At 41.9% G+C, this 20,525-nt stretch overlaps 1 protein-coding gene across 1 annotated transcript in view; it reads left to right on the top strand.

Annotated features, from left to right (window-relative positions):
• Nucleotides 1-20,042, top strand: part of JAKMIP2 (janus kinase and microtubule interacting protein 2) — a 106,470-nt gene extending 86,428 nt beyond the window's left edge. The window contains exons 12-22 of the mRNA XM_039484815.1: nucleotides 596-658; nucleotides 1,468-1,566; nucleotides 5,304-5,402; nucleotides 6,035-6,088; nucleotides 7,271-7,336; nucleotides 8,153-8,221; nucleotides 9,765-9,842; nucleotides 11,108-11,311; nucleotides 12,290-12,355; nucleotides 13,609-13,681; nucleotides 18,773-20,042. Of these exons, the coding sequence (XP_039340749.1) occupies nucleotides 596-658; nucleotides 1,468-1,566; nucleotides 5,304-5,402; nucleotides 6,035-6,088; nucleotides 7,271-7,336; nucleotides 8,153-8,221; nucleotides 9,765-9,842; nucleotides 11,108-11,311; nucleotides 12,290-12,355; nucleotides 13,609-13,659 (849 nt within the window). The 3' untranslated portion in view covers nucleotides 13,660-13,681; nucleotides 18,773-20,042. The remainder of the gene's footprint in view (nucleotides 1-595; nucleotides 659-1,467; nucleotides 1,567-5,303; nucleotides 5,403-6,034; nucleotides 6,089-7,270; nucleotides 7,337-8,152; nucleotides 8,222-9,764; nucleotides 9,843-11,107; nucleotides 11,312-12,289; nucleotides 12,356-13,608; nucleotides 13,682-18,772) is intronic.
• Nucleotides 20,043-20,525: the final 483 nt, after the last annotated feature.

The raw sequence follows: 20,525 nt of genomic DNA, 5'->3' as shown, positions 1-20,525 counted from the left end.
AATTACAGTTTATTTAAAGTCCTTTATAAATACATAGTAATTAAACCTCAAAATCCCAAAGTAGTTGGGGGAGAAGGGGAATCACTTCACCTACCATTAAAATGCAGACTTCTGGGTAGAATATCACATCTATTTAACACCACACAGGATCACTGCAGAACAACTGAGGACAGGAAATGAACATTGACTATATTTGAAACTGCCGTGGGAAGTTAGGTTGGTAGAAGGCTGGGTGGGACAATGAGATTAATACCTGTACTCTTACACAATGTGCTCATGATCCCATTGTACATCCCAGTACAGTAACAGCATGGCTGTGACTCCATCATGGGGCACTGTTTCTATACTGGCTCAAAGGGAAGGAGCACCACATTCTAATGAAAAGACTTAATGGGTTCAGAAGCTTTGCTACTAATTTATAGCTTAATATATTGTTATGAACACACAGCTACCTCTGTTAGGTAGAAAAAAAGCCTATCACTGAAATATCTGACACTGCACATTTGTTTATCATGTTCAATTTCACATGGACTCCCAGGCTAAGCACTGAAATAGGTGCCCAATTATTATATAACAGTGTTACTTTACCAAACAGGATTCCCACTGGGTAGAAGATAAACAGCTTTTCATTAAGAGGAACCAGGAGCTTTTGGAAAAGGTAAGCTCTAAAGCCTCAGGTGTTAGGGGGTACAATATGCATACACATTATGGATGTAGAATTTGGTGCTTATGAATGTATTGAATGGTGTGGGCAGACTCTGCTGTTCTATTCCTAGATTTGGTCACACAGCTCTTCATATATAGCCCACGCTTGACATGCACAGTCCCTGCAGCAACACCGCTACTCCAAACCTGGGACAGAGACTGCCAATCATGTTACATTATGCTAAGTCTCTACCGTTGCTATCTAAGGCTGGATATTTTGATCCCGTGCTTAAAGAAGTGAAAAAACAGTGCTTCTAGAAATAAAAAGCATTCCCTCCTTGTAGCAGCAGCACTCTGTACTACGGGATATATATTGGAAAATTTGTCAACGGTGTCTAAGTGACTTAGGGACCTAAGCTCTGTTGACTTTCAATGGCACGTAGTCTCCTAAATCACTTTCGTGTTTTTAAAAATGTTACTTATAATCGTTTAAACTGAGATTTTCAAAAGTGGTGAGTGAAGTTCCCCCTTCCCACTGAATTTCAGTGGTTTGGGGGGTACATAATTCCTTTGAAACTTCCAGCCATTGCATTCTATGAGCTTTATAAAGTTTGTTTGTTTTCAAAGTTCATCTGTAAAATAAAGTTTGATCAAGGTAAAACAGCAAGTTTGGAAATATCTTCCTGTTTGGGGTTTTGCACTGTTTGAACCCTCTTAATTTGCTGAGCTGCCAGTTCCTATCTTTGCATTTTGGTTTGTTTTTGAAACAATCAGTGGTTTTGAAACGGCAGCACAAACCATGAATTCAAATATTTCTACTAGATAGAAAAACTGGAGGCAGACAACAGCCGATTGCAACAGGAGCTGCAGGATGCCAGAGACCAGAATGAACTGCTGGAGTTCCGGAATCTAGAGCTTGAAGTAAGAAATTGCAGTTTATCATTCTCGGATAAACAGTTTGAGTGTCTGACTACAGTTAGAGCAGGGGACTGACAGTCAGGAGACACAGGTTCTAGTCAGAGGAGACACATGGCGTGGGCACATCCCCCCCCCCCCCCCGATTTGCTGCTTGGCTTGTACTGAGCATGCTCACATGGACTGAGCCTGCTTAGTAACATCTGCTAAAGCCAGTGCCCTCACTCTGCCCACCCACTATTGGAGGTATAGTTCTAGTCTTGTCTCTACTTCTGATTCACTGTGGAACTTCAGGCTTGTCACTTGACCTCTCTGTGTCTCAGTATCCCAATCTGTAAAAGGAGGATAAGGAGTTCCCCAGATCAGAGGCACTATGCCAATGCAAATTATTATCATTATTGTTTCACACACAGTAGTGTCAAAACCAGGACAGTGCTTTTGTGCTGGTACAGCACCTAGCACAATGGGGTCCTGGTCCTTAACTGGCACTACTGCAATACAAATAATAACTAATACAACAACAACAGAGTCTGCAGGCAGAAAGTACCTAGACTAGCCAACCATGTCCAAGCACTGCCATTTTAGAGGCATTACACCCCCACTCAGGCCATCTCCACTTAAAGATCACCTCTTGTTATGACTTTAACAAGAGTCACCCAAGTTTATACGCTTACTGAAGGGGATACTCTGAAGATGGGTAAGGCACTGAAGTTCAGGTTCAGTGTCACTTGTGACAGGTTTCAGAGTAGCAGCCGTGTTAGTCTGTATCCGCAAAAAAACCAGGAGTACTTGTGGCACCTTAAAGACTAACAAATTTATTTTAGCATGAGCTTTCGTGAGCTAAAGCTCACTTCTTCGGATGCATAGAATGGAACACACAGACAGGAGATATTTATACACACAGAGAACATGAAAAGGTGGAAGTATGCATACCAACAGGCAGAGTCTAATCAATTGAGATGAGCTATCGTTAGCAGGAGGAAAAAAAACTTTTTGAAGTGATAATTAAGATGGCCCATAGAAGGTGTGAGGAGAACTTAACATAGGGAAATAGATTCAATTGGTGTAATGACCCAACCATTCCCAGTCTTTGTTTAGACCACAGTTAATAGTATCTAGTTTGCATATTAATTCAAGTTCAGCAGTCTCTCTTTGGAGTCTGTTTTTGAAGTTTTTTTGTTGCAAAATTGCCACCTTCAAGTCTGTCACTGAGTGGTTAGAAAGGTTGAAGTGTTCTCCCACTGGTTTTTGAATGTTATGATTCCTGATGTCAGATTTGTGTCCATTTATTCTTTTGCGTAGAGACTGTCCGGTTTGGCCAATGTACATGGCAGAGGGCATTGCTGGCACATGATGGCATATATCACGTTGGTAGATGTGCAGGTGTACGAGCCCCTGATGGTGTGTCTGATGTGATTAGGTCCTGTGATGGTGTCACTTGAATGGATATGTGGACAGAGCTGGCATCGGGCTTTATTGCAAGGATAGGTTCCTGGGTTAGTGTTTATGTTGTATGGTGTGCGGTTGCTGGTGAGTATTTGCTTCAGGTTGGGAGGCTGTCTATAAGCGAGGACTGGCCTGTCTCCCAAGATCTGTGAGAGTGAGGATCATCTTTAAGGATAGGTTGTAAATCTTTGATGATGCGCTGGAGAGGTTTTAGTTGGGGGCTGTAGGTGATGGCTAGTGGTGTTCTGTTATTTTCTTTTTTAGGCCTGTCCTGTAGTAGGTGGCTTCTGGGTACTCTTCTGGCTCTGTCAATCTGTTTTTTCACTTCAGCAGGTGGGTATTGTAGGTTTAAGAATGCTTGATAGAGATCTTGTAGGTGTTTATCTCTGTCCGAGGGATTGGAGCAAATACGGTTGTATCTTAGAGCTTGGCTTTAGACAATGGATCGTGTGGTGTGTCCGGGATGGAAGCTGGAGGCATGTAAGTAAGTATAGCGGTCAGTGGGTTTCCGGTATAGGGTGGTATTTATGTGACCATCGTTTATTAGCACAGTAGTGTCTAGGAAATGGACCGCTTGTGTGGATTGGTCTAGGCTGAGGTTGATGGTGGGATGGAAATTGTTAAAATCTCGGTGGAATTCCTCGAGGGCTTCTTTTCCATGAGTCCAGATGATGAAGATGTCATCAATGTAGCGCAAGTAGAGTAGGGGTGTTAGGGAACGAGAGTTAAGGAAGCGTTGTTCTAAGTCAGCCATAAAGATGTTGGCATACTGAGGGGCCATGCGGGTACCCATAGCAGTGCCACTGACTTGAAGATATATATTGTCCCCACTTGTGGTAAGATGAGGAGGGTGACTCTGAGCCTATTCTGCCCTCTCTGTTAGTCGGCCTGGATCTGGGTTTAGTTGTGCTTACTCTGCTTATGGAGTCCAAGAAAAATAATCCTGCCTTGCTTTGATTTTCCAGCACTATCTCTGTTTTCTTCTTCTACTGTGGTTTTCAAGTAATGTTTAGGGCTTCATTTGCTCACAAATCAGAGCGTGTAGGCATCTCAATCCTTCCCTAACTCCCACAAAGAAGAGTTGTGGCAGATCCTTCCTGATAAATCTTGCAGACATCCTCAGCTGTCAGCTGTGTTTCTATTTGCTATAAAACTAAATTGACAAATCGCTCAATTAAATGTCCCATAAACTAAAATACGTTTGCAAGTTAAATTTGGGGCCCACTCCACTCCCTCCTATGCATGATTGAAAGACTCATAGAAACCAGATAAGACATCTACATAAAATCTTTTTCCTATTGGCCTGAGTCCCATAGAGCTGGACAAGTATTGCAAAATATGTTCAGTGAATATTCATACAAATTATTAAATGGAGCAATTTGTTGTGTTCATGCTCACTTTGAAATTACTTTCCACAAATGTTATAGTGAATGAGTTTGCAGGGAGGAATATTTGCAGGAACAGCAAATTTTTACAAAATAACGGAGTTATAAATGTGAGTATTCTCACCAGAAACCTGATTCTAGCCAGGCTACGTCTACGCAACAGCTGGGAGGGTTCTTCCCAACAGACATGCACCAGCTCTACTCAAACTCACTCACTAAAAATAGCAACATGGCCAATGCAGAATGGGGGGTGACTCAGGCCAGCCACCTGAGTAGGTACCCAAGGGGTTCGGGGTGATTGTACTTGGGCAGCTCACCCCAGCTGCAGTCTGGGCTGCTGGGAGCACACTGCTGTTTTTAGCACGCTAGCCTGAGCAGAGCTAGCGCATGTCTGTCTTGCCATGCTGGGAAACGCCGCTCCAGCTGCAGTGTAAACATACCCTAAGAGTTACACTCATCTAATCACAGGGGATAGAAACATAGCCTGGGATCACATGTCCAACCAAATTAATCAGCACAGCTTGAATTTTGAATATTTTCAGAACCTACAGACCAAGAATTATTCACCACCATTATTTGGCAAATAATTTTGGATCACAAATAAGTCTAATGAGATAATGAGCTGCTCCCAGACAATTTGAAATCAGACAAAAGAGACAAAATCCGTCAAATAAATGATTTGCTGTCAAATATTTGCCTGGATCTAGAATCCCATACCACTTAGCACACTGCACTTTTTTCAGCCCTAGCTAAATTATAATGCAGTTATTTTTTACTTTTTTATGAGGTAAAGAATCGACACACTGCAAAGCACGATAAACCAGACAGTGAATGTGTTATTTAATCACTAGACATTCTACATAGCTTATTCATTCTAACACATTCTCCTGTGCATTTCCAATATGTTTAAAGGAAAGAGAAAGACGGTCCCCACCATTTAATCTCCAAATCCACCCATTCTCAGATGGTGTAAGCGCTCTGCAGATCTACTGTATGAAGGAAGGTGTCAAGGTATGTTACCATTACTATAGGCAGAGCTTTCGGCTCCATCTTTAACTAAGATTGCCCAGCATTTCCCATTATGAGACCCCGTTTTCTGTTTATTATTTTAAAGTTTATTACTTTGCCAAACTTTAACCATGTGGCCTGAATATTAAGTAAGAGCCTGTCTACACAGACACATCCAGGAAAATTAATTTAAGGTGTGACTTTGAAGTGGATTAGTTAAACCACATTAAATCCATCTGTGGATGCTATTATTCAGAATTAAAGTGTCCTTAGTTTGGTTTATCTTAATTCACTTAATTCTGAATGAGGGTGTTCACACAGGGATTTAATATGGTTTAACTAATCCACTTCAAAGTCACACTTTTCATCAATTTGGATTAATTTTCCTGGATGTCCCCATGTAGACAAGCCCTAAGAGTTCAAGATGTCTTGGGGGAATAGGATCCATACCCATATTGGTAATCACTGGCTCAGAGTCAGCTGAAATTAGCAGGGTTGGAAAATCATTAATATCTCAGGGCTGACTATTTGCTATTACACAATGTTTTGTTGATCTCAGTCCTGTTCCCAGGGGCCAGATACTACCACCATGATTAAACATGCATCTGACACCTTTATGTTATTCTGTGTTGTAGGATGTCAGCATTCCAGACCTCATAAAGCAGTTAGACATCTTGGGTGACAATGGGGTAAGTCAGAGTCCTGGCTAGCTTTCCTGGTAGGCTGATATCTTGTAAAGTAGCACCAGTAAAATTGGAGAAAAGTATGACAGTGTATTTACCATATGATTATTTGTTAAAGAGTCAGGTTATAAGGATCATTCTAATAAAGGGTCTTGTTATTTCCAGAAGTTAAGGATTTGGGGGAGCTGGGGGCATCAGGGGACTGGTAACTGGATATTGAGCCTTTAATCTCTGGGTCACCAAACTGAATATAGCTCCAGTCTAACGGTCATTGGTATTTGATAGTCATTTTGTAGCCTGTGTGAATTGAATTGGTGGTCTGAGCTGACCACACCACATCTCAATTAGCCTTATGGTACCCCTACTGGCAACTTCAGGAGACAGACCAGGAATTAAATGGGCAAGAATGTACATTATTCCATGGACCCCGAGCCTGCCAGAACATGGTGGAGGATGTGCCAAAGGGCATTGTAAAGAAGGGTCACAGTGCTGCTGCCTATTTAGTCCCTGCCATATGGATAAACAGACATCAGTTCCCAGGACTGTCAAACTAGCCCCTTTTGACAGCACTAAATTCACTTTAAGAAACTGTACAGGAAATTCAAATGAAAGCAATGTCAGTGCCTACTCAGCTATGGACCTCACTCATGCTGGTGTAAATCAGAAGTAACTCCACTAATTCCAATGAAGTTACCCCAGTGTAAATTAACCAGTGAAACTGAGGGGAGAATCAGCTCATCCCGTTTATAAGGAGTCTAGTTTTATTCCGCATTTCACATCACATACCTTTGGATTGGCATGTCCAGCCAGTCTGCACAGGTTAGCATTATGCAGAAAGGTAGGGGTGGTCACCTTTCCCAAGGTAGAATAGGGTTCTCAAAGGGTCCTTAGGGAGCTAGACACCCAGCTCCTATTGAATTTACATGGGATTTGGACACCTCATTTGGTCAGGTTCCTTTGAAGATCCTAGCTATAAATAATCAATAGTCTGTACACTCTGTATCCATTGACACTTGTTAATGTGCTTTTTTGTTTGTTTCCGTAATGCTCTGTGCAATACATGACAGAGCTCCATGCAAACTGTGGAAAGTGAGAACAGAATGTGGATTTTCTTCTAACAATATAAATATGCTTTTAGAAAACTGCTATCCCTTCCTTAGCTTGGTTTTCTTCTTTTTCACTTTACAGAATTTAAGAAATGAAGAGCAAGTGGCTATCATTCAAGCTAGCACTGTGTTATCCTTGGCAGAAAAGGTACAATTTCTGTGGTGCTTGTCTCTCAAGTGTACGCACTATTAAAGGCCTATTCTACAGTAAAAAAGGCTTCCTGGAATACTTTTGCTGGGATAGCTTATACTGCTTCCCAAAGTCAATAAGCTATCCCAACAAATGCACTTTATTGCAGGTATAACTGCATCCACACTAGAAAAGGTGCCTGTATAGAACTGGTAGAAAAGAATCACACTCTCACTGACATTCCCATACCTGAAGAAGTTTCTAGTCTAGCTCTATCCTAAGCCATGAATTTAGAGCTGTAACAAAGGCAGCTTCCACACCAAATGTAAGTAGTGACTGTAAACTTTAGAGAGGAAATTTATGGAAAGCCATTGACCATATATGGTAAAACTAGCAATGGACTGGAAGGCTGAGATTCTCTAAGCCACCTAAGGGATATAGACACACAATTGCCATTGAAGTAAATAGGAACTGTGTGTCAAAACCTCCTACTTGGTTCTGAAAAATCTCATCTGAAATATTTCTGTTTAAACTGATTTGGTTTTGCAACTCAGTAAAAGGAGTGACAAAGGACAGAGTGGCATAATGCCAGCATAGCCAGCTCTTTGCCACTCAAGGGTTCCCCCTATGCCAGTGGAATTTCCAATTAGCTGTCGAAGCCATCTGTAAAGCTATTTTGTGCTATAGTAGCACAGCCTTAGTAAGGGGATCTGGTCTTCTGCTTACTGTAGTCAGGCAAAATAGAGGGGAAGCATTTTGGCAGGGTCCTGTTTGTCACTGGGCACTTTAGTTGCAAGTGCTGCGGGTTACATCTCTGTGTTTTGCACCCTCTAGTGGATCCAGCAGATTGAAGGGGCTGAAGCAGCTCTGCACCAGAAGATGATGGAGCTGGAAAGTGACATGGTAGGCAAACGTTTTTGATATCTATCTGTAACAAACCACTGAATAGAGCCAAATATTTGATGTCCCAGAGAGTCAGAAAAAATCATCTTTTGGCAAATAAAATGAATTATATCTTCTTGATCACTGGTGAATCCATAACATTGTTGTTATTAATTTGCTTTGCATTTAATAATTGTGAGAGAGTGAAGTGGGATTTTTCACGATTAAATGTTATCAACGTTCATCTCTGATCCTGTCTGTTTTCACTTTTACATGGTGCTAATTTGTTATTATTATGGATATAGGGCTCAGAGTTTGCTGGGTGCTTTTCAGACAGGCAAATAGTCATGATTCTTGCCTCACATTGCTCCAGGGCCGCCCAGAGGGGGGGGCAAGAGGGGCAATTTGCCCCAGGCCCCGCATCCTGCAGGGGCCCCCACGAGTGTTTTCTGGGGCTCCTGCGGTTCCGGTTGAGCTCCCGCAGGCATGACTGCGGCAGGTCAAGCGGAGCCCGGGACGAGTGGACCTGCCGCAGGCATGACTGCGGAGGGGGCGCTCGTCCCGCGGCTCGGCAGGACCTCCCGCAGCCATGCCTGCGGCAGGTCAAGCGGAGCCGCGGGACCACGGCACCCGCCGCAGTCACTCGTCCCGGGCTCCGGTCGACCTGCCGCAGGCATGCCTGCGGGAGCTCAACCAGAGCCAAATGCCGCCCCCCAGGTCTTCGGCGCGCTGGGGTCTAGAGCCGCCCCTGAGCGGGGGCCCCCCGCCGCCGAAGACCCCGGGCCCCCGGAATTCTCTGGGCGGCCCTGCATTGCTCACAGACTAAATACATGGCATGTATCAACTGGCATGGAGAAATTTAAGTAGGAAAAAAACCCTGAATTGTAACACTATGTTGTTTAAACCCACTTTAAATCAGGGGTAATCAATTGTTCTTTGTAAAGGTCCAAATTTCTTGGTCAAGGTATAGACAGGGTCCAGACTCCAGAGAAAATAATAAAAAAATAATGACAATATATAATAAAATAATAAAATAATAAAGTAAAATAAATAATAATAAGTAAATAAAAATATTTTGAGGTCTGTTCAAAAGCATTTGGCGACCCAGATTTGGCCCACGGTCTGCCTCTTGACTATTCCTGCTTTAAATCCTTAATATTTTAAAGGCAAGGCGTTCATAGCTGAACTGTGCTTAGTATAACTTCAGCAAGGTCAGGATTTGGCTTCTCTCTTAGTCTCCTTAACTGGAGGAAGTAATATACCTAAAAGATTAACAAGTTTACATGGATTGTAAAGTAATCATAGTGGTTCAAATTCTGGAGTTACTCCAGTATAGACCAGAGCACATTTCTACTCTATTACCTTACTAAAGCAAACATAATTGTTTTTCCTTCAGACTTTGCTAGATATTAGTCTGATATTAACAACCATGCAAAGTCTCCATTACTGACAGATCTCATAAATTCCTGCTCCCATCAGACATCTGTGGTTGATCAAATAATACTTTCCATGGCATGTCAACTAACAAATTCATTTTTTCTGTCAAAATTATTATTCATTATAGGAGCAGTTTTGCAAAATAAAAGGTTATTTGGAGGAAGAATTAGACTACAGGAAGCAAGCTCTTGACCAAGCATATATGGTATGTACAAGGAAAATGCTTCAGCACACGCCATACCAGGACACAGATTCATATTGGTTCAGGGGGAGTGAGGGTTTTGCACATCGTTCCTCGCTTTTTCATATCTGCCTTTCTCCATGCTGCTTAACCACCATCTTGCAGTCTGCACAGCCTCAACATGGTACTTGGCCTCTTCACGTCACGAGAAGCCGGATACTCTAAAGTAGAAACTTCCAAGTTTACAGTAGATGTCGTTCATTAGAGTCACCTTGCCCAGTTAGAGTCTTGCAGACAACCAGAACTAGACATGTGCAGGAATATTTAAATATTTCCTTTAGTGAATGTCATAGTGCAGGAGTGGCCAAACCGCGGCTCACAAGCCGCACGCAGCTCTTTTACAGTTAAAATGTGGTTCACGTACCCCCCACATCCCCTCCCATTCTCCACCTACCAGACTGAGGGGGGAGCTCGGGACCTCTGCCTTGCAGCAGGATGGTGGGGTAGGGGCTTCTGCCCAGTGGAGAGGGGGGTCTCAGGGCTTCAGCGGGAGCAGGGCTGAAGCCCTGAGCCCTGGCAGGTGTGTCTAGTTCTCGAACTTCTGAAAATTGTCGTATGCAGCTTGGAGGGTCAGTAGGTCTGGCCACCCCTGTCATAGTGAGAAGATAATATACCACAAATTGCAACTGATTTTATTGGAAAATACCAACCCAGCAAAATCTGTTGTATACAGGGCTTATGCCTGCCGAGCACAGCTTCGGAGTGTTTCCTGTATAAGAGGAAAGGATAAAGTGATGAGCAGAGAATGCAGGGCTACCCAACCCTGCATTAATGAACATGTTCCTGTATTAGCAAGACTAAGACTTGAGAGAGAAATATGTATCCTGGCATGCTGATCTTTCACCCATATTCCTTTTTAACAAAGATGGTCAAAACAATTCAAAATGTAAAAGTCAATGATATTTTCCTCAGTATTTTGATCTGTGATTTTAGAAAAAAATGGTGAAAATGCTCATGAAAATTCCATCCCAGTTTTGACCAGCACCGTAGCTGGCTGAAACATTTAACAATTATGAATTTCAATGAAAACATCATTAAAAAAATGGACATTTTTTGCCAAAACATTGAAACATTTTTGACCATCTCTGCCTTTCAATCTTGCATACTCTTATACCTAGGAAGCTTCTTGTATGTATGTAGACACCTGAATCGACGACCAGAAAAAAAATCCCAGCTATATTTAGTACAATGTTCCATCTCTAACCAACTTTTGGTGTTCCATCAACTAGAGAATCCAGGAGCTTGAAGCTACCTTGTACAATGCTTTGCAGCAAGAAACGGTGATAAAGTTTGGGGAACTGCTAAGTGAAAAGCAACAGGAGGAGCTGAGGACAGCTGTAGAAAAGTTAAGAAGGCAGATGCTGAGAAAAAGCAGAGAATATGACTGCCAGATTCTTCAGGAGAGGATGGAGCTGCTACAGCAGGCACATCAGGTAGTGCGCAAGGACCAAGATCTTAGAACAAATACATCCATGCTGTTTTGCTGTGTAAGAATGCAGATTATGGTCCAATGTTTCTCCCTAGCTTATGAGAGATCCTGGTTCAGTTGGCCTGGTTTTCACTGCTGAGTTGTCTAGGGCATATAAATACCTGCACTATGCATGCAAATGCAGGTTTCACTATCTTCTTTGTGGAGGCTGTGGGAATATTTTGCCTCTTAAGGTTCAAAACCTAACAACTCTCTCTTCCTATTTCCTGTTTCATGAATCCAGCCTCGTAGCACAAATCTCAAACGTAAGTTATTGGGCTCAGTGCAGGAATGACTGGATGAAATTCTCTGTCCTCTGTTATGAAGAAGGTCAGACTGATGATCTAATGGCCCCTTCTGGCCTTAAAATCAAAAGTGTTCTTAAAGAGTATCCTACGATACGTAACAGTATCAGTGTCAGCTATGAACAGTGCACAGATAAGACTGATTTGCATAAATGCTGGAACTAGGGGCCACACTCCCTGATTGAAGTGGTTTCCGTTATATACAGGGGTTATAGTTTGGTTCCATGGCTCTCAGTCCCCCCCCACCCCTATCAAAATTGTTCCAGCACTTTGATGACTTTCTTTAAATAGGTGGTGAATGGGATTTTCTTTCTACTCTCTTCCATTCCTCCCCTCCCAAAGTGGGCAGTTGCTAATTGATCTCTGTAGGACATAATCATTGCATTTAACCCCTTTCATTTTCAGAGATCAGTGTGCGCTGCTGTGGGCATGGCAAATCGAGGGGGGGCCGAGGAGGAATAGTGGGTGACAAAGGATTTCATGCCAATGCAGAACTGGCTGGATTCCTTAGTTGTTCATTTCCATGATCTTTAAAATTCACCCCAAGTGTGTGATTTGTTCAGCTGAGCAAAACAATTAACATTTTCTCTTCTGTGCATTCAGAGTCTGGAGTTGGTTTGTTTGCTTTATATTTCTAGAGGATCCGAGATTTAGAAGATAAAACTGACGTCCAGAAGAGACAGATCAAGGACCTAGAGGAAAAGGTGCGTTGTTTTACATATTTTAAAAGAATCAGATCAGCTTTATTGGGTCTGAGACAATTTTTTTAGACTAAAAATCAAAAAAAGTATTTGCAGACCTAACTGGACTATGTTAGTGTGTCTCTTTCCACTTCATTTTCTTTCCATTTTATGTCTTTCATTTTATCCAGACAATCTCAGATCTGTTTTTCCCCTTCCTGCAAACTCTCGATTCAAAAGTTGCTAAATAGCTAGAAGATGATCCCACTTCCTGACCCTGGTGATGAAATAAAGTTTGTTGTGGCTCTGAATGCTCATTTTTGTCTTCACAACTTCCTTTAAACTATGTCTAGAGGAACATGACCAATTTACTTAACAAGCAAAACAAAGCATAATAAATAATAAATCTCAGGGGCATTGAAACTGTGACAGTAGCCAATTCTTCACCAAAAAAAATCTAGTCTAACAGTAATCCGATTAATAATGGAATAAACACATATTTTAACCCCTTAGCTACACAAACTCTTCTTTTTCCACTTTGCTGCCAAAGTTTTGGTGATGTTCAATAGAAATCAAGGGCATGAGCATGAGTATATAATACATTCACAGGCAGAAAACGGATCAAAAAATGGGAGTGTATTACATTGTAACCTTTGATTTAAAAAAACAAAACAAAACTTGTGACATGGTTCAATGGAAAACTGTGATGGAAGACATTGGATGGCCACATTTTCAAAGGGGGCTTCAAACGACAAAAATTCCCATTCCATTAGAAGAGCAAGGATCATGATGGAAGAGATCCATGGGTCAGTTATTAATAGTTCAGTATGAGGGATATGTCTGATTAAGGTCAAAGTTACATCATGTATCCATAATCTTAGCATGTTTACTTACTAGTATGGATAGTGGGTGCCATTTTAGAAACCAGGTGCCAGATGCTCAGTTGGTATAAATCAGCTCCAGTTTGTGACTTCAGTGACGCTACATTGATTTAAAGCAGCAGAAGATCTGGCCCAGTATTGCCATGTGGCGTTGGGTGCATTCATTTTGCTGGTGAGTTTGAAAAAAAAAGATACAGTCTAGATTTTTCACACCAGGAAGAGGGATTGGTATTTACAGACACAACTGGAAAACATGTTTTCTGCATGCATAATTATTTCAGATCTCATATTAAACTGAGTTTATCATTGTCATATGAATTGCAAAGAGAACTAGCTCTGATCCTTAAGACACTACAGCAAGATTTTTTTTACATAATCTTCTTTTTTCTTCTGCAGTTTCTGTTTCTATTCTTGTTCTTCTCTCTTGCCTTTATTCTTTGGCCTTGATGTCAATGTGCCTCTTGGAAAGGTAAGACTGCTTCATTTATTTCCATGAAACTAGTGTTTGTCCCATAGATTCTTATGAAATGAAGGCCAGATCCTCAGTTGGTATAAGTTGATCTGGGTACACTGACTTCAGTGGCGTTATGTCAGTTTACGCTAGCTGAGGTTTCTGCCTTTAGTTTTTAAACTTAATAGTCTTCAGATCACGGAAGGAAGAATGGAAGTCTTGTGGTTAAGGTACAGGACTACCAAGCAGCTATCACATTTGGTTTCTCTCCATGTCTTTGTTGCCTCCAGACTGGATTATTGCAATGCATTGTTCAGAGCACCACCTGTAGAAATTCAAAGTGGGGCTGCACAGGGACCACATTTCACCAGTTCTCCATTTCACACTGGCTTACACAGTTCATTTCAGGTGCAATCCAAGGTGTTGGTTATAACTTATAAGCCCTTTATGGTTTGAATCCTGTGTGTCTGAGAAAAGCCTCTCTCAACCTCTGTATATCTGAAAGAAGCCTCGTGCTCAGCCCTAGCAGCTGAGATCTACTGAGAAGCTCAAGACAGGAGTCCTTATGGCCTGTTCCTACAGTTCCTTGCTCATGTGAGGAGTGCTAACACACAAGGAGCCACATTGACTGGGATTCCCTTACCATTGGCCAGACAGAGCCCAAATTGGGTGATCTTCAGGGCACATCCCAATCCACACATGTTTTTTGATAGGTCTATATCCCTGGCTCTTCCAAACAGTTGACTGTCCCATTTTGGAGTTACCAACATTTAAAATATATTTCCTGGCTCTAGCAAACAGCTTTTAGGGGATTGCATTGTGGTATCCCAGACACTGACTGGAAGTTCCAGATGCAAGACTTCTGAAAGATGATCCAGCACAGCAGCTGGGACATGTTTTGAGGTTATTCACAGTCAAGCTGAAAGGGCATGTCGAGTGGGGTCCTTCAGGGATCAGTTCAGGGTCCGGTTCTGTTCAATATCTTCATCAGTGACTTAGATAATGGCACAGAGAGTACACTTATAAAGTTTGCAGATAATACCAAGCTGGGAGGAGTTGCAAGTGCTTTGGAGGATAGGATTAAAATTCAAAATGATCTGGATAAACTGGAGAAATGGTCTGAAGTAAATAGGATGAAATTTCAATGAGGACAAATACAAAGTACTCCACTAAGACGCAACAATCAATTGCACACATGTAAAATGGGAAAATGACTCCCTAGGAAGGAGTATTGTGGAAAGGGATACCGGGGTCATTGTGAATCACAAGCTGAATATGAGTCAACAGTGTAACGCTATTGCGCAAAAAAAAAAAAAAAGCAAATATTCTGGGATGCATTATCAGGAGTGTCGTAAGCAAGACATGAGAAGTAATTCTTCTGCTATACTCTGCGCTGATTAGGTCTCAACCAGAGTATTATGTCCAGTTCTGGGCACCACACTTCAGAAAAGATGTGGACAAATTGGAGGAAGTCCAGGGATGAGCAACAAAAATTATTAAAAGGCCTAGAGAACATGACCTATGAGGGAAGATTGAAAAAATTGGGTTTGTTTAGTCTGGAGAAGAAAAGATTGAGAGGGAACCTGATAACAGTTTTCAAGTACATACAAGGTTGTTATGAGGAGGATGGAGAAAAGTTGTTCTTGTTAACCTCTGAGGATAGGAAAAGAAGCAATGGGCTTAAATTGCAGCAAGGGCAGTTTAGGTTGGACATTAGGAAAAACTTCCTAACTGTCAGGGTAGTTAAACACTGGAATAAATTGCCTAGGGAGGTTGTGGAGTCTGTCACTGGAGATTTTTAAGAGCAAGTTAGACCCCGGGGGTACACAGCGGTCTTCTAGGGGATACACCAACTCAGCTAGATATTTGCCTAGTTTTACAACAGGCTACATAAAAAGCACGAAAAAAGTCAGTGCAAACTAAAATTTCATACGACTCGTTTATACTGCTCTATATACTATCTTTGCCAGTCTTGCAGTGTGGCGCACCTAGCGTGCTGTGCAAATTGCATTTTGCATCAGCATTAGCACTGACCAGGAAATGTACTTTGTGCCAGCAAAATTTTCAAAAAAATCAAAAAGTTTTTATTTGCATTGAAATTTTTGTTCAAAAGTTTTCAGGTTTTTGAAGAAAAAAATCCACAAAATTAAAAAAAATCCAAAAATGTTGAAAAAATGAAAAATTTGGCTTAACAAAACCCCCAAAATGTAATCAAAATGGCCGACAGAAATTTCAACATTGACCAAAAAAGAAAAAGCATTTTTTCATGGAAAAAAAATTTAGAGCTGGTTGAAAATTTTTATTTCAATTAGCACAGGAAAATTCCAGCTCTCAGTTTAGACGGATTAATGAATATTTCATGAGAATTTAGACATGTTATTAGTGTGCCAGAGAGAAAGGGAGGGGGGATTTTCAGATATAGAAATTGGACGGAAGAGCCACAGAATTAGAGTTTCAGAGAAGGGCTTTTCAGGAGCCATAGGTGTGAGCCAACATCTTTAGAAATACACATTGCCTAAATTAGAAAACTGCCTACAGTTTCTAAATGAGATTCCTGACTCCTTATTGTCTGAGAGCCTGTGGAAATCTTTTAAACATGCCCTTTAACACTGAGTGGCTGCCTGCCAGAATAAACTCTTCAGAGAGTATTTGTATGCCTGGGTTACATGGTGACTTTCAAATTACAGTCTCCTAATTATTTCCACAACATACTGAAAGTCAGTCTGAATTCCTGCTCCCAGACGTGTCACCTCCTCCCTCTGCTTTAGAGTAGGAGATGAAAGCACAGTCACATGGGAAGAAAAAATCAGAAGCAAAGTTGAGTACATTGTAACCACCATATTCAGTAATTGTATTTATGCTGGAGTGACCTATATGGAGAGCTCGTCCATCCAGGTAATGTCTGGCTAGAGAAAGCTGATGGGGGTGCTTCAGGTTGGAGCTTCTCATTAACAGTCCAGTAAAGACCATGCAGAAGATTATCATTTCTGTTCCTTTGCACACAGTCATCCTTTAACCTGCAAGTGACCCATCTCAGATTTCTAGGACATAATGGAATGTTTGCCAATTGCTGGACTCAGGCTTGAATTCTCAGCTGTACTGAACTCACAGAGCCAGGGGAGACTCTAAACCATTTTTATGCTTCCCCCAATCTAATGGATTGGCTGGAATTATAGTGGGCACCGCATGTAAATCAGAGCAGCGTTAAGGCCAATCTAATTTATATTGGATGAAACAATTACTTAGGAACCATTCCACTGGATCAGGATCCACCCACCTCTATCCCAACACATCTCATCCCACACCCTTTGGCTGATTTTACCACAAGGCCAAATTCAGCTCTTATTTACAGTGGTGTAAATGAGCAGTAACGTCATTGAAATAATCAGAGTTACTCTATGTATAACACCAGTGTAACTACAGTAGAATTTTGCCCAGTGGAGTTACTCCTGATTTACAAGGCTGTGATATCAGAATCAGACTTACATTTCCCTCCCTTAGGGAACCATAAAGTCTAGTTAGTCATTCAGGCCCAGATGCTCAGATAGGTGCTAGAGTGTCTAATATGATTAGACAATCTGCCATGACAATGGAAAAATTACAAAAGTAGAGGGGGATGTCAATGCAGAACATACTGAAAGGGCTTCTTCCAATTCTGTCTAAATCCCACGGGTGCAATTTGCACCAACTCAGTCTACCCCGCCCCCCCCCACCCCCCCCCGATGTGCTCATTCCTTACTGCGAGCAGGGAAGATAGCACATGAACATTTTGGGAGAGCTATAGGTAGCCTTGAGAAAGGCGTAGGCAGACAACTCTGCATTATCGGATGGTAGCATCACTATAGTTGAGACTAGCATACTATTTAACAGCTGGTTTTCAAAGTGCTCTAACATCCACATGCACACCCAGATTGCCTTGAAATTTGCATTGCCTCATCAGGGCTTAGGGTAGGGTTAGTGGTGCAAATTTGGGGTCATTTGAGTAAAGGGTCCCAAAGTAGTGTCCTAAAAAAATCATATGATATCAATATTTTATGGTTCTTATAATTTGGTGGGGGGAGCACATGAAGCAAAAGGATCAAATGTCTTTGCCAATTGCCATAGTACTCCTGGATACCAGTTTTCTTAGATGCTGTAATTTTTAGACTTTAAATAGATCCATTTGTAAAACTTCCTTGACGTGTAGCTGGAGACCCAGTTTATGTTAAAAAAGAGTAGGTTTTTCCATACCTCTCTTTACAGTTTATCATCTCCTCTTCCCTTAAACTGCTGGGGGCATACAGAGCTGAAATTTCAGATGAGGATTCATGGCCTCCTAGGGTCAGTACAGCTATCACAGCTGTTGCTTTCAGGAATGATGGGGACAGAGTTACAAAGAAGGAAATAAAGTGCTTGAACGGGAGAAAAACTGTAGAATCTATCTGTGCAAAACTCTCGAGAGTCTGTTGATATGAGATTCCCCTAGTTGAGAGAGTTTGGGAGGGAAAGGTGTGTATGTGCAAGGACATTCGGTTTGCATGGATTTTGCACCCTGTGAATTTCACTCTGTTTCAGAATTTAAATGGACCTGAAACCCCAAAGCAAAACTCAAAAGAAAAATGCCAAGTTTTTCCTGGTTTTAAGCAAAAGTCCATAATCCTTCCCAATCAGTAATAAGCAGCATGGATGGACTCAGAACTAAACCCCAAACTTGGTCTTGATTCATCCAAAACACAGTCCAAGTTCACTTCAAAGTTTCATGAACAAAGGGCTTGGGGGTTGTCCTTAAACCAGGAGAGTTCCACCTGCTTTCATGTCTCTCTCCTTGTGGAAGTTTTAGACAGCTCTGGCAGAGCAATCTGGCTTAAGCCCTGCTCCATTGAAATCAATTGCAACATTCCCATTGACTTCTAGGGTATAGAAGTTGGGTTCTAAATCCTTGCCTGTGGTAGCAGAGGGATATAGCTTGCTGTGTTGAGGAATACCATGTGTTAGATTCTTGACTAAATCCTTTCCAGCAACGGAAAATCTCCAAAACCCTGTTCGTGGGCGGGAGGGAGGGAATGATGGACAGATAGATCCAATCTCTCCACTTAGCTAATACAGATGTTTTTCTTTTCTATTTTGTAGAGTGCCAGACTACACAGATAAGTCCTTAGAAAGGCAAATGCTTCCAAACCCATGAAGAAGAGAACATTGTTTACACCGATTTAAAAATACAACAGCAACCTGTAGCCAAGACTACAACCACCATGTATTTTAAAGCCATTATTCAAGATTTGTTACTTGACAGTTCCTGTCTAAAGCTACAATATATGCTGCATTTAATGAAGTTCTATATGTCAAACTAAGAAAAAAAGAGGGGGGAGAAACAAACTGTGAACATATTTAAAAAAAATTAAACAGAATCAGCAGATGAAGTACAAATGGGCCTTGGGCATGGAACCAAAGTTACAACAGAACAATCTATCCCTGCTGTGCAGGGGGATATTAAATGTAACAATGACACCCCATGGAAAAAAAATCAATATTAAAGGGACGGAGCAGGAGAAACGTTTTTCAAAACTGTGAGGGGATATTGATAATAAAATATTCAATTTGAATCATCCGGCTTCCTTACTACAGGGACTCTCTTTCTCTTTTTGGTTTTAAACTCAGGAACAATGACAGCTGCAATGTGAACAAAAGGAAAAACATACTCTGTTTTGTTTCATGCTGGGCGGAACTGGGCATCATGTCGTACGCGGTGGGGATGTTAAACATACCACCAGCTAGGAGGGCAGACGAAGGGAAGAATGTGGGTGACGGCCCTGATGAGGATTTCTGACAATGCTGTAGCCTTATCTTTCTTATTGATCCATCCATAAAGAACAGCACGTACATTGTTAGATATTTTTCATACATTTTAAAGACTGACACACTGAAGAAAGGACCACACTTGATTTCACAATTACTCCTAACGTATCTAGGATCACTGGAATGGGGCTGAAGAAAGAAATAATGTGTTGGGGGTGGAGGGGAGGGGAAGAATGCCTGTGTTATCTGATCCCACAGAACATTGATTTCCAAGCTTGTCTAAAACTGTATGCTAATGAACATGTGAAACAGTTAAGAATATTTCGGTTTTGTTTGTCAAAGTGATTTTGTCAGCAGGCTTCCTGACAAATGGTGCATGAACCAAAAATAGGTAAAAGCTGGGCAAAAGCATCTTTACTAGACACAGGACAAATGGATCACTTGTCATTTGTCACAGTTAAGGACCAGTAGAAGCAGTTTGCCTTTCGATGCAACACTTATCTCCCTGTTACAATGCACAGGACCTGACCTTACCCCTAGGGAATGTCTACACTGCACACTCTTACCAGCAGTGTGCAGAGTGCATACACTGCATGCCCCCTAGCACACGGTCAATAGCCGTGTAAGTGAGGCATTGCTTAGGGAGTAAAGAGAGGTCAGAACTTTAGGGTACATACCCTACACGGCTCTCTACACACCCAGGCAGTGTTTCCCCATTTACACTGCTATTTTTAGCAATGTAGTGTCCTGCTGCCTTCCTGCTGCAGGCAGGAAAGGTTCTGGCAGGGGAGAGGCAGTGGGGGCTCCTGCACATCCCTGTGGTGGGGAGAAGCTCTGGCAGCAGAGACCTGTTGGAGCCTTTCCCCACCCCAGAGGAAAACTCTGGCTGCGGGGGAAGGCTCATGCAGGAGGAGGCATCAGGGAAAGGCTAGCTAACTGTAGTGTGGATGCAGTCTGCTTTTCACTGAGGCATGTGACTACACGGACCCCACACACTGCCCCAGTGAGTGTGCCGTGTAGACATATCTGCTTACCTGAATAAGGCTCTTACTCACACATGTAGTCCTATTCATATGGCCAAACCTTG

The sequence above is a fragment of the Mauremys reevesii genome, linkage group 8 (assembly GCF_016161935.1).
Source record: "Mauremys reevesii isolate NIE-2019 linkage group 8, ASM1616193v1, whole genome shotgun sequence".
Classification (NCBI taxonomy): domain Eukaryota; kingdom Metazoa; phylum Chordata; order Testudines; family Geoemydidae; genus Mauremys; species Mauremys reevesii.
Note: the sequence above shows the minus strand (reverse complement) of the source record. Positions and strands in the feature narration are given on the sequence as shown.